The 14113-nt window shown below is 43.0% G+C and overlaps 1 protein-coding gene across 1 annotated transcript; it reads right to left on the bottom strand.

The window, feature by feature from the left end:
- Positions 1 to 5759: 5759 nt before the first annotated feature.
- LOC133897767 (uncharacterized protein At4g15970-like) lies at positions 5760 to 7172 on the bottom strand. The gene is made up of 2 exons (XM_062338588.1): positions 6940 to 7172; positions 5760 to 6834 (listed from the first exon to the last, which is right to left on the bottom strand). Exons 1-2 carry the CDS (start codon positions 7117 to 7119, stop codon positions 6019 to 6021), a joined length of 996 nt encoding a protein of 331 aa, XP_062194572.1. The 5' UTR covers positions 7120 to 7172; the 3' UTR covers positions 5760 to 6018.
- Between the last annotated feature and the right edge of the window lie 6941 nt (positions 7173 to 14113).

The following is a 14113-nucleotide window of genomic DNA, read 5'->3' as shown; positions in this document are numbered from 1 at the left end:
TATTCTTGTTGCTGTGCTCCTGGATGGAAAAGACAGATGGGATCAAAATGTACAAAGCGCCTGAAGCTCCGATGTTCTTCGTCGATTGTTGCAAACTGCCGTGCCTGGGTGCACTACTTTGGATTCAACGGGGACGAAAGAGGTATGGAACGTCATCCAACTCTGACGTGCCGGGAGAGTTGCTTCCTATATCCACCCCACCCATAATGCTTTTTAATGAAAACAAGACCAGAAAGTTTCTGCTATTGTTAAAGAGAAAAATGTGTCTGGAACTATAGAGCAAACAGAGGCGCACATGCAGTGAAATGCTCACAATCTTAGCAGGAGGGCAAAGCTGCAAAAGAGTACCACATGAGCGATTGATGTTTCAGAAAGGAACTGCTGCGTTGCAAACGTTGAGATGCGTGACAAGCTGGCGAGATTACGGACGCAAAACGTCCCAGCCGACACAAGGAGACACATCCGCTAGTTTGATTCAGCAGTCAGCACAGTCAGCCATGGCGTACTTTCGAGTCCAGTCTCCAGTGGTGTTCTCAAACTTTTCTCTGTCCGTCTGATACATACGAGCAATGCCAGGAACCAGAGGGTCATCTAGCTTTGGACCAGTAAGCAGGGAGTAGATGGACTCCAACACCTGAAAGAAAGCAGAACGCAGGCAGGTGTTTCTGGGATTTATTCAGCTCCACTGTGAAGGTCCAAACAAGAAAAACAATACACGATTTGGGGAAAGGAGCCAGGAACAAGGGTATATATATAGTGAGAAATTTTACATCCATATATAATATGTACATGAGCAGGCAGAGATGAACTAAGGGATACGCGCGCATATAGGATAGATATAGCTGACACGTGAGGCGTGCACAAGCCACAAACGCGAGTAGAAGGGCTGCATGCATGTGAAATGGTTGCGAGGTGCGCGAGTAGGGCTTTTCTTTTCCTAAACAACAATAAAGTAAAGGATGATGAATTGAGGATAGGATAGGATACATATATGCATATCTCCATCTAGCTGTAGCTGACACGTGAGATGGGTATGCATCTATATCTATCTATACTCTATAAAATATATGAATTGTGACAGATTCAAACTATCTCCACCGTACATTTTATATGATTAAATGGTCCATAATCAAAGTTATTCTTCCGTCTCCTCTCCCTCAATTGTTTGGAAACTTCAAATCAATTTGGAAACTTGCAATTAATAGGTGCTATCAATATTAAAAAATATTAATACATCATTATTTCTTTCCATCCATATTAATAACTAGAACTAAGCTATAGTCTTAATCAGACTCAAATTCTTACTTGAACTTCACTAATTACAGAACATAATTAGATTTCTTGATCTCCTCTCTCGAGGCAACAACTTTTAACCTCTCATATCTCCTATGGTCACATCTAACTCTGAGCCCACTTCTCCGTACTGCCGCATTGGAGGTTTGCTCGACCTTCTGCTCTTTCCTTTTCTTTATTTTTGTTATTTTTTTCCCTGTGTAAAGATAGATATATTTTTGTTATCTTAAGTTGAGAAGTTTTAAAGATGTATCCTTAACTTTTTATGTTTCAATTATTATTTTTTCGTAAATTTTTTTAGTTTTCATCATAATATTATTGGTTTCACGTGTGTAACATGTGTGTGGTTGCTAGTAATTGCAAAACGTGAGAAGCATAACAACATCATCATCTTGAAACTATGCATGCATGCGCGTCCACAAATCGTTCGGATACCATATGAGATTTTCTGATACCAAATATCACCCAGGGGTGACCAGTCTGTCCGGTCTTCGCCCATGCACAGTTAATTCAAAATTAAGAAACTTCATGTCATTTGTGTTGTTTCCCTTTGTGGCCGGTGTATGTCCGTCTGAGTGTAACTCCTTTTTTATAATATAATAAGTAGATCTTCTACTTGTTCGTTTAAAAAAATGAATTAAGAAACTTGTCTATCGGCTCAATTAGCTGTTAGGAAAATGCTATGATTTCTTTTTGTAAAATTTGACGTCCGTCTGACGTTCATGCTCTATGTGCTCAATGAATAATGTAAGTTTGGTGCTACATTTTTCTCTTGGTCAGTTCATGTGCTTCGGAATTTCATCCCTGAAGATTGTTACGTCAGAGATCGATTCTGCGTTGAACGAGGAATTCAGGGCCATCCCTTCCAGGACCGGGGAGGGGAGCTCAGAGAACGTGGTGTACATTTTTAGCCTTGTACAGATGCAGAAGCTTTGTTCAACGACCTAATGTTTTAAATAAGGTTTTCTGACTGCTTGTTCTTGTTGCTGTGCTCCTGGAGAGGAAACGCAGATGAGATCAAAATGTACAGAGCGCCCTAAACTTGTTCGCTCTCGATTGTTGCAAACTGCCGAGTCTGCGCCCACTACTTTGGATTCAGTCACCATTTTACGGGCGGAAGGAGCATTGGACGGCATCTTTTTTTCCCGAGGGAACTACGGTAGGCCTAGTCGGCCGACCTGAACAATTTCATTGCCAAATCGCGGATGCAAAGCGTTTGCATCATGAATTTAAGAAAACAAGGGGTATGGAGAGAGTACAGCACAACACGTCACGCTGGGCTAGCAGCACGATGGAGCCAGAGCAGGAGGTCGGATGATGCAAGCCTGCCGGACAACCTGCCGGAAGGCTAAAGCATCCCGGCTCTTCCAAATGTTCCAGAGGAGCGCCAGGACAGCGGTGTCGCGTATCTTGCCAATGCCAGGCGACCGCCCACGGAGGAGGGGGAAGCTGGGACCAGAGCTCCTCGCTGCCCTCCGCCGTGCCTGCTTGCCTCCAGACGGCTTGGGCGTGCGCGCAAGACAGCAGCAGAAAGGACAGCTCGGGGAAGGAGCGATGTTTCTGTGGTGTAGAAGACCCCGCGCGCGCAGGGAGACGTCTGCGATGAACAAGCCGAACGAAGGAACTGCTTACATTTGGACGGGGCGAAAGAGCCCCAGGTCTGATCCGCCATGGCGGCATGCGCGCCATCATCCTGTAGCCCCAGGAACTGCTTACATGATGCAGCTAGCACCGCGGGCCGCAGGGACGACGCACGTGAAAAGCCAGCGCGCGGTGCGCCGGTGAGGTGTGGCGCCGGACCGGATCGTCCCTGCAGGCTGCAGCGACCGGGGATCGAGCTGCTCGCCCGCCCACACACCCAAACGCGGCGTGCTCGACTCGACCGGTCCTGGCTCTCGAGAACAGCCGTGTGATCGCACGTTCTGGACGACGACGACGACGACAAGGCGCGCAGCGGGACAGCTCGCGACTCTCCTCGTGCGCCGCGCCGTGCGCTCGCTCGCCGCTCGATGCCTCTATCGGGCCGTTGCTGCGACTGCAAGTTACAACTTCTCGTCTGTAAGATACCTTCGTTTCCACTCAACTGCCAGCACCATGTATCATCGTGTAGGCTCGTAGCACATGGCTCCGTGAAGCGTCGATTATTGACTCCCCAATTTTTTATCTTTTGCGACACGATACACCTTCACGTGTTCTTCCATCTGTACATTTGTATGGACCTACGTTTATGTGGACTTGTGATTTCCCTCGATTACGTGATCTGAGTAAGAGCATGTATAATAGAATATTTAAATGAGGTAATTAAAAAAATAGTTTTTTTTCTCAACGGCACTGTCACGTATACTTAAATAGAGGATATAATGCTTACTTAAGCACCGTTATTTATACTAGTGCTAATAAAATAGTTAATCATGTGAATTATCTATAGTATTTATTTATACTAATACTAATAAGATAGTTAATCATATTTAAATACTTATATTTTTTATTTATATTAAAAATTATATTTTTTATATAGATACTTAACACACTCTTCACTTAAACACCTAAGCACTGTCGTGTCCTATAGGCCGGACACCGGTAACGGGCTATGTGCTCAGCGCGACGGGTCGCCGGATAACCGCATCCAGTAAACTCAGGTCGCTTCTCTTCCCACTTCACGCTTCAGACTCTCTCTGGCTCCTCGGGCATTATTTGGACCAAAGAAATACTACACGCCAAGTTTCATGTGCTCAGCGAGGTGCGCGCTTCTGTGCTGTCCGTTGACCTTGGCTCGTGCTGGGTATGTGTGTACTTTGGATTCATTGACCACTTACGGGCCAAAGTAACATGGCGTGCTCGGCGAGTTGTTTCAATTCTATGTTTTTTTTTCTATTAGAATATGTGAGCTTGGCTTATATTATATTCAAGAACGATTTTGAATAAATTAATGTGGGTTCATGATTTATCTATAGATATATTCATGCTACATGATTATACTAGTTTATCAAGTCATGTTCACGATTTATTTATAAATTAAATTAAATCTAAAAACGCTCTTTTATGTAACATGTGTCATCTTGGACGCGTTGCACTCTTGTTGAGCAAGCTCACTGTTCAAAGTAACCGATATAGAAAGCTGCATTTGCTTCTCTTGCTTCCTTTGCACCTTAGGCGTGGCCAACATGGGATACATGTCACTTCCGTCCTCGAAAGTCCATAAAACATATCAAAGCACAAAGCACTCACTACTTATATAAATAATCATCAATATCGGTTTAAAAACGTATCGGTGACGATTTTTAAATTGATACTGATTACTCAGCACTGATAATCATAGATTATCAGTGCCGATTATATAACCGACATTGATAGTATCAGTGTTGGTTCCTAATATCAACCAACACTGATACATATTACAGAGCCAAAAAAACTCACATTTTAGAAATAAAAATGATTTTAGCACGTATGCAGCTTGCTCATAACATTTACATGATACATGTATCAAAGAAATAAAATCAATCCAACACTACAACAAAGAAATTGACCAAGTTCTTGCTGTGTTTACATATTAGTCATAGATCTAGAGACTGCATCACACTCAATAAGACATCAAGCAAACGATAACAAAGAAAAACATATTTTCATCCCTATCCTCGCCTAAAAAACAAATTTTTCTTCCAAATTCATAGAAATTCGTAGCTAAGAATGCATTGGATTCCAATCCCTAATCACATGGATGTACACTGCACTGTAAGTACCTATCCTAAAGAAAGAAAGGTTAGAGATGATTTTATCAGAAAAAAGAAAAGGCGAGATGACCAAGAAGAAACCACCTAATACGAATGGAGAGGACAACACAGGGGAGTTGTACGACTCGTCGTGTGGCGAAGGATCCACGGACAGCGACGCCGTGCCCCTTTCCTCCGTTGTCACCACACCACAGGTCCTCCACTACCGCGGACCTCCGCTCGCTTCACCCGGCCAGACCCACACGAGCGGCAGTGCCATGGCCGCAGAGGAGGCCACCATGGTGGAGCAGCAGAGGGGCGTGGGCGAAGGAGCTAGGCCGGTGCCACAAACGCGAGGGAGGAGATACATGAGAGAGAGAGAAAGGATAGAGAGAAAGAGTAGATCGAGGATAGAGTGAGACAGGACAGGGAGAGGTGAGAAGATAAAGCTGATGGATATGGATGTTTATTTACTTTGCCTTGTAAAATTATAGATCCGTTTAAATTATCAATGCCGGCCCGTTACACGAACCAGCACTGATAATGAGTATCAATGTTGATTAATAATCATGAATCGATACTGAAGTATTAGTGTCGACGGGTAACTAGAATCGACACTGATACTAAGTTACGAATTGGCATTGATCACTGATCGACCACGAGATGTTACGAACCGATACTGATAATTCATCAGCGCCAGTTCTATCCTAGTCGACACTAATGACCCGGGTCAGATGATCTTTTTGTTGCAGTGACTTAACCATATTGCATTTACACTTGCTAAAAAAACACTATTCGATGATGATTCAATAGCACTCACACTCGGTAACCTTAAAGCTTTTTAGTGCTGTCGTCCTTTGGATTAAGCTTCTATATACAACGGGAAAGGGAAATGGAATTCAAAGTGGCTACCTACGCACGAATGTTGTACAGAAGCACCGGAGCACTTGTGTATACCAAATAATCTGTTCGATAGACGAGAAAACGCGCACGATCGATGCTGACTGATACTGGTTCAGTCCGTAAGAGCGGTGCCGTTTCCGGCCTTGAACTGCTTCCACTCGTCGAGGACGCTGCGGAGCTTCTCCAGCTTGGTCTTGAGCCCGACGAGGCAGTTGGCGTGGAACGTGCACAGCTTGTGGAAGTCCCTCCTCTTCCCGCGCTCGCAGAAGCCGCCGAGGTAGGCGGTGTCCACGAACTGCGCCGCCACGTCGTGCCGCGCCGACAGCTCGCGCTTCAGCTTGTCAAACAGGTCCTGCTCGTTCTTGCCCGGGTACGCCTTCCGCGCCTCGTACCAGCCCGCGTAGAACGCGACCGTCCTCGCGCTCGCCTTGGCGTACACGAACCCGCCGTTGGCCCGCTTGTTGAGGTCGTACGGGTTGTCGCCGTGGTACATGTCGCACGACATGGCGAAGTCCACGCCCACCGGGATGCGCAGCAGCGGGTTCCGGAACCAGACGATGTCCACGTCTGTGAAGACGAAGCTGTAGCCCAGCTCCAGGACCTGCGCCTGGAACCTGTTCCGGCGCCACATCATGTCCAGGTAGTCCCTGGCCATGAACAGCTGCTCCGACGTGAAGTTGGCGCCGTCGACGGGGAGCGCGTAGCAGAGCGGGTGCACCTTCTGGCACCGCTCGAACGCCTTGGCGTCGGCGGCGACGATGACCAGGTGCTTGAGCAGGGGCTCCGTCCTCACGCCCGTGCGGAAGCTCTCCAGGAAGAGGTCCATGAGCGAACCGGGAGCCGCGAACGCTTCGTTCGTGAAGGTCATTATGATGGTCTTGTCCTCCATGGCCGCTCTCCTCAGCACCTCCGGAAGCTTGCCTTCAGCCTGTTGCTTGTTGATCGAGTTCATAAAATGACCAAATTAATTGACGAAGAAGAATACAGAAAGGCTCAATCAACCAAGGTAATCAAAGATCGATCGACTACGTACCATGCCAAGCTTCTTCAAGCTGGGATCAACGGCTCGAGTTCCATTAGTACCCAAGGTCAGTTCTTCATGTGCCGGTACGACGTCGCAGCACGGACACGGAGAACGCTGCAGCACTAGCAGCACCATACAGGCTATGGAACTGAAGAGAAAGAAACGCAAGAGATTTCTCACGGTGTTCATCTTGAAAAAGAACACTGCTGAATGGATCGATCGCCGGCAGATATAGATCAGCACAGTGGTGTGGATAATAGAGGAAAATAAAGGAACAATTGCGTGGCAGTCTGCATGCGCGTACGTTAAGCTAGCTAGAGCTACCTAGCTAGGAGACCTACTATTGGACAGTCAATGCATGAACACATATGTAATTAGTGTTGAAAACTGGCTGTTACCAGGCCGGTTATCCTTTGATTGCTTCCAAATTGGAGAAGTGTTTTACTTTTGCCATATCATGGCTCCCGATCTTCATTCCTTCTGTCATACCGCAGCTAGCTAATCCTGCATATATACTTTCAACAATATGGATGAATTGGCAAATGAAGCAATCACAGTACAAGTTATATACACACACATGATTTGAAGAGTAAAAGAAAAACATTTACCGTCAAATAAATGATTCGAAAAGAAAAACAGGGAGCACAAAATGCCGCTTCCTTGAGGTAATATATGCAGGCGAGGGCATACACAACTTCCCTGCATGCACAACTCTTGGAGCTATAACCTACCTACAGCACATACGCCCGGGAACTAGACTGAATACCACACCCAAAAGTTGAGTGTGTAAATTAAACCGGGCGGAGATCGATCTGAGAGAAATAGTGGACTATTTCCTATTATCGATGACAGACTCTAGACTTAGATGGGAGTGTGAGACCCATCAAATGACACTACTGTATAAGATCAACTTCAGCAGACTAGTTAAATTTGGCTAGTTATATCTTTATTTGGCTATTCACTCTAAAAAATTATCTTCATATTTTTGCACATTCTAACAGACTAGCTAAATCTCACTTTTTGTCTCATATACTATATTTTATTCGTAACGGCCATATCCTGCAACAATTTTATTCCAAGTGCTATTTTGTTCAACAACTATATTCTAACTGCTAGTTTTTTAAATGACTTTCTAACGGTTATATCTCTGCTCTATATATGAGCAGTTACTACACATGCATACGAGTTGTAAGAGTAATTACCATACAATTACACACATTGTAAGAATTTGTAAGAGTAGTTATCGCACAAGTACACACACGTTATAAGAACAGTTAGCATACAAGCGCACGTGTTGTTAGAGCAGTTATCACACAAATAAACATGTTGTAAAAATTTATAAGAGTAATTACCACATAAGTACATATGCTATAAGAACATTTACCACATAAGCACACACGTTGTAAGAACAGTTATCACATAAACACACACGTTGTAAGAATATGTAAGAGCAGTTATCATATAAATACACATGTTGTAAGAACAGTTAACATACAAGTAATTTTTTAAATTAAATTTATGCTCTAAAAATTCAAGCAAAATAAAAATAGTTAAATTTGGAGAATTTTCATTTAAAATTGTAAGAATTTTTTAGTAGGAACCAGTTAAAATAGATTCTTTGTTATTTATTCTATAAGTAAAATATCAGTGTGATTTTAAGAGCTCTATAAAATCACCTTTTGAATTTGTGAAAGAGGAGAGAAGAAATATAATTTTGAAGCAAAAGCTAACTTGCTGGTTTCTCCTTAGTCTCTCTACACTACAGGAATTTGGCAAGCGCGAAGATGAACTCTAAGTTTAGCCAACAAGGGAAACCGGATGACTATGCTACAGAAATGACCAATCGTTTGACTCTTTTCCTGGAGCCGGGCCTGGAACAGGAACCTGGTCGTGCGCCACAACATGTCGACGTAGTCCCTGGCCATGTACCGGGACTGCTCCGATTCGAAGTTGACGCCCTCGACCGGGAGCGCGTATCAGAGTGGGTGCACCTGCTGGCACCGCTCGACGCGTCGATAGCGACGATGACCAGGTGCTCGAGCAGGGGGGCTCCGTCCTCACGCTTATACGTACGGAAGCCCTCCAGGGAGAGGTGCAGGAGCGAGCCGGAGCCGTCGTCCAGGCTTCGTTCGTGAAGCTCATTATGATGAGCTCACGTCGAGTTTTGTAACTTGTCCTACTGGTGTTTAACGTAAAGGAAACTCTTGTCGAGTTTTGTATTTTTATAATTTTAAATGTAATATTTATGGTTGTATCAGTATAGTCAGTATATAAAAGACGGAAGAATGAAATAATTAAAAATATATAAAATTTGTTTATTTATGTTGAAATTATAAAATACAGTTTATCTCATTATACATATTACTTCACAGCACACACGCTATCTAACTATCTCATATGATTTGACGAATGATTTTTCTTGGTTTCCAGGGCTTCGTAAAGCGACTCCAGTTAATTATGTCTGTCTTTAGACTACCTCTAATTAAGCTGCGCTGGTGGTCGTCATATCGAGATTGTCTCTAAGTTTATAAGGTTGTACTCACATGCAATAAAGACAAAGTAAAGTAAGCATTAGCAATAAAAACAATAAATAAACGGGATAACAGTCTAGCATTAGCTTTTTAGACTATTTATGTATTTCGGATCATCATCGATCATGTATGACCTCAGAGTTATATATGTATGTAAGAGGAGGTGAATTAGAAGCGCGACACAACACATAGCTTCAACCGGAAGCGGTGACTTGGCCACAAATAGGAAACTGACACTGTGCTTGACTCACTAACTGGAACGAACTGTCCAAACAATATTCTAATTAATTATTAAACAATCATTTACTTAATCACGACTTCAATAATTAATCAGATACCGCTCTCGTAGTCCTGTCATATATTTTATGGCCAAGATCGAAACACATATCTTTCAACATATCATATCGCAACAAAGAGCGAGTAATTTAATTATATTACAAGTTCTTAAGCATCCATAATTTTTTACAATTTACAGTAAAAGAGAATTAGGAGAAGGCTGAAACTAATCAATTTCTAGACAAAAGCGAATTATATAGTGGAAGCTAAAACTATAAACAACAAAAGGAGGATGGAGCCATATGCCATTAGCCTCCATCACAAAAGTATGATCTTCGAGTAGTTACTTACTCATACCCACTGTCACCCTCAGTGGGTCTAAAGTAGTCAAAGACCAGCTCCTTATGACTGGTAGCACCTAAAAGAGCAGTGTGGGTATGAAGGTAATTGCAAGACTTAATTCATATTATGTATTTATAGATAACTTGACTCTAAGGATTATGAATTAGGATATTAGCAATAATACAACCACATACTTAAGTAAATTTATATGCGAAAGAAAAATTAAACAGAAACATGTGTGACATGTAGACTTGATCGACACAACTATCTAACCCATAACCATCAACTGGATATATATGCAAAAAGAACCATAGTAATAATATATGTAAAGAACTATCTCAACCTATCAACCACCTTAAACCAAACGCAAAACTCTACGACTGCTACAAATAGACAAAAACATGCTTATAACCGAGAGCGTGGTATTTCAAAATATTTTTACATATTGCAGGGGGTACAACTTCACCCACAAGACTCAAGGATCATATGGCTTGAGTGACCACACAGGTCCACTCAAGGGGTACTCGTGTCAACCTTTCCCAATAAGCCACAACAATTCAAATCAGGAATCGCTCAGTGTGAAGTCCACTTAGGTTAACTCCCAGAGCAACCTCAAGTGTCTCTTACAAGCCCACCCGCTCACACCGTGGATGTGCAAGGTCAAATGATTACAACTACAGAGGTATTTGGCTTAGCTTACCATTAGATCAACATGTGGTAAGTACGGTAAGTGGTAGAGCCAACAACAACAATATCGGTGCTTAAGCGACGTAAGCGGTCTACGGTGTCCGGTTCCTCTCCCGATCTACCTTAGGGAACTCCATATCAGGGCAGGAGAAACATCCCTAACACCGTCCACATCTCGTCTCATCCTCGTTACTCAACCAACCAACACCATCAACCTAACATTGTTATCAGTGTGATAGTAATTAAAGCCTATAGCTCACAAATAGGGTTGAACCACCGCTCGACTTCTACTGCAAAATCTATGCATGACTAAGCATTTCAGCTAACTTTTAAATTAGACCATCATCAAGTTAAACCCTGGTTATAAGGAGATAGATCACCAATAACTCAAGACGGAGTGTAATGCATCAACATAGTTTCTAGCTATACAAGACACATATGATCTAAATTAATAGGAGAAACATGCTTAGATGTTTGCTTTACTGCTCAGACAACTGCTTGATGCTACCCTCACAGAATTCATAGAACCCGTGTGGCTCGGTGTCACCTTCAATCACACCCGTGTCACGTTCCAGATCCTCATTCACTAAAGAAGAATGCACACAATAATATTAGCTTACAAAATCTCTTACTCCGTCCACCTGCAGAAAAAGAAAAGGAGAAACAACTGACTAGGGTGGTTGGTAAATGAAATAACGACAATCCCGTCCACCTGTTGATGCCAATTTGATGGTGGCACATATGAAAAACACTTGTGGCAGCATTGCTTCTATGATCTTAGGAGCATTGGCCGTCGGGTATGGAAAAACGAAATTTTTGGGGTGGTCGGTAAATAAAATATGTACCACCTCATCCACATTCGCGTGCCACCGCTCGCCACAGTTTCAGCGTGCATTGCAAGCATGAACTATCTTTAGACATCATTGACAAGCTGCCCAGGGCTCCCCACAGATGCACGACGCCCTTCTTGACATGGGCATGGCAGTGAGGCCATCATACATGATTAGTTAGATCACCACTTCCTTCAGGGGCCAACCGCCTCTTACCTGTCATAAGGCAGCTGGCTGCCTTGCCGGATGGAGAGAAGCGCTTGGCACAGGCCGGAACGACTACAGAGAAAGAAGCCCAGCCTGAAGAAAGTCCAGGTCGAAGGAAGAGTGTGGGTCTATGTAAGCTAACAAGCCAAGGAGGATAATGAAGTCCAATGTCAAGATCTCAGGCCCAGAGTGGCAGTACTAGTCGAGGACCAGAACGTGGCATGCATGAGTTTCAAACCTGTAATGTATTTAAGCAGAGAGACTTCTTGGAGAAGAGGTTGAACAGAAATCAGACAAGCTGACAACGAGCATTGCTTGAGAATTTGGCCGGAATAGCTACCTACCTATACCTTCTAATTGTGAGTGGTTCATAACAAATTGGTATTAGAGCTATTCATCCTGGATCCACAAAATATCTGAAGAGGCATCAACATCAGACTGGAGAGCAGAAGAAGTCATCGGTGATGGAGAAGGAGCTGGGAGAGATCACTAAGTTGTTGGCAACGATCTAGATGACTCTAGATTGCAACACTTTAGCCATCGAAGCACTCACCGTCTAGAGGCCGTAGATTAACTCTCGAGTCAGTGATATGCAAGCTTCCATTGAGGATCTTCAGAGCAAGGTCGATGAAAGTTGTTGACCGCTTCTCATTTGGTGGCACCTCCATGGAGGTGACGCTCATGCCAGAAGGCCAACGTTCTGCCAACTTTCATCGGGACATGGGCTGAAGGGTGGTCACCACCTTGCTACCCACCCCGAGACATTACCTTTTGTGCTGGATGTCAAACAATCTATGTGGCCAACTGCTTGCAGGCACCACATTGTACCGGTGCCATAGCCCTCTACTACAGTACTGTACTACTATTGCTAAACCTTGAAAAAGCACTACTTGCACGGAATTCATGGTTTGTTTGGTAGAGCTCCAACTCTAAGAATTTTTAGAGTTGGATATCTCTAACTCTAAAAATTTATAGAGCTAGAGTTGCGGATACATTAGGGTTGTTTAGATGAGCCATCTTATTTTTATGAGTGAATTGCACAAAGCACTATATTTTGAAATCATATTGTCACATAGATTTAAGCCTTTATTGCACCTTAGCCAAGGTTTTAGCCCACGAATTCTCACTTTACACCACCTTTTAGTACTGCACATGATAGAGTAGCCTTGGGCCCACATGTAAGCCATACAAACGGTTTGAGTGTGGCACATGGATTGCCACTATCATAGCTAACATGGTTGGGAGATCTGGACCATTGACATGAAAAATGGCAGTGACATCGACACGCATTTTGAGATAAAAAAAGGTTGAGAGGCCATAACACATCAAATGAGGCATACCGAGATAATCATATAGTATAATTTTATTTCACATTTTGTAGTGGAACTTAACATCCTCGTTCTTATATCGAATTGTTCGTACGTTCAAGTGCCTCATTTGCTATTACGGTTTCTCAACTTTTTTTTTTATCCCCAAATGCCAAACTGTTTGTGAGGCTGACACAGGAGGTTCAAGGCCACTCCATCCTATTCAGTGCTAAAATGTGGTACAAAATGAGAATTCTTAGGTAAAAATCTAGTGTAAGGTGTAACATGTGCTTAAACCTAGTGTAATGTGATAATATGGCTCTAAAATGTGGTGTTTTGTGCAATTCATTTTATTTTTATTTTAGATTAAAAATAGATGTTTAGATCATTTTATTCCAATATAGAAACTATAAATTTTAGATGGAGCTAGAAGCTGAAATCTTGCCAAACGAATCCTCAATTCCTATATTGATTTAGGACTTACATTAAAATGTCTCGTTGACACGAGGCTACAGGAGGACGAACCAGACGTCACTGACGCATTATGTGTGAAGTGCTACCGAATTAAGTGCCAAATCCTAAAATAACCCATTATGTACGCGTGTAGAACTTTTGAGACAGGTACAAGATCCAGTGCGTGACATTTGCCATGCGTGCAGTGCATACTTTGCTCGTTTCGTGTGTGTTTGTTTCCGTAGTTAGTTACAACAGTTCCTTGACTTATTAAACGATGTAGTACGGACTAGCGCCATTATCAAGATGGACTACTAACCATTAACCAACCCCTTGCACGCCTCACTCAACTTACACAAAGACAGACGAGTGCATTGCATCATACACCGCGGTGTGTTGGTTCGAATTTGCCCTTACCTGCTCGGTGGATAAGCATAATTTCAAAAGGAAACTCGTTTGGTATTAATATCTATTATTTTAGTCTATATTTTTAGTCTGATTTAACGAACATAGACTGTTATATCTGTTTATATAAACTGATCTATTTATT

The sequence above is a fragment of the Phragmites australis genome, chromosome 17, assembly GCF_958298935.1.
Source record: "Phragmites australis chromosome 17, lpPhrAust1.1, whole genome shotgun sequence".
Taxonomy (NCBI): Eukaryota; Viridiplantae; Streptophyta; class Magnoliopsida; order Poales; family Poaceae; genus Phragmites; species Phragmites australis.
Note: the sequence above shows the minus strand (reverse complement) of the source record. Positions and strands in the feature narration are given on the sequence as shown.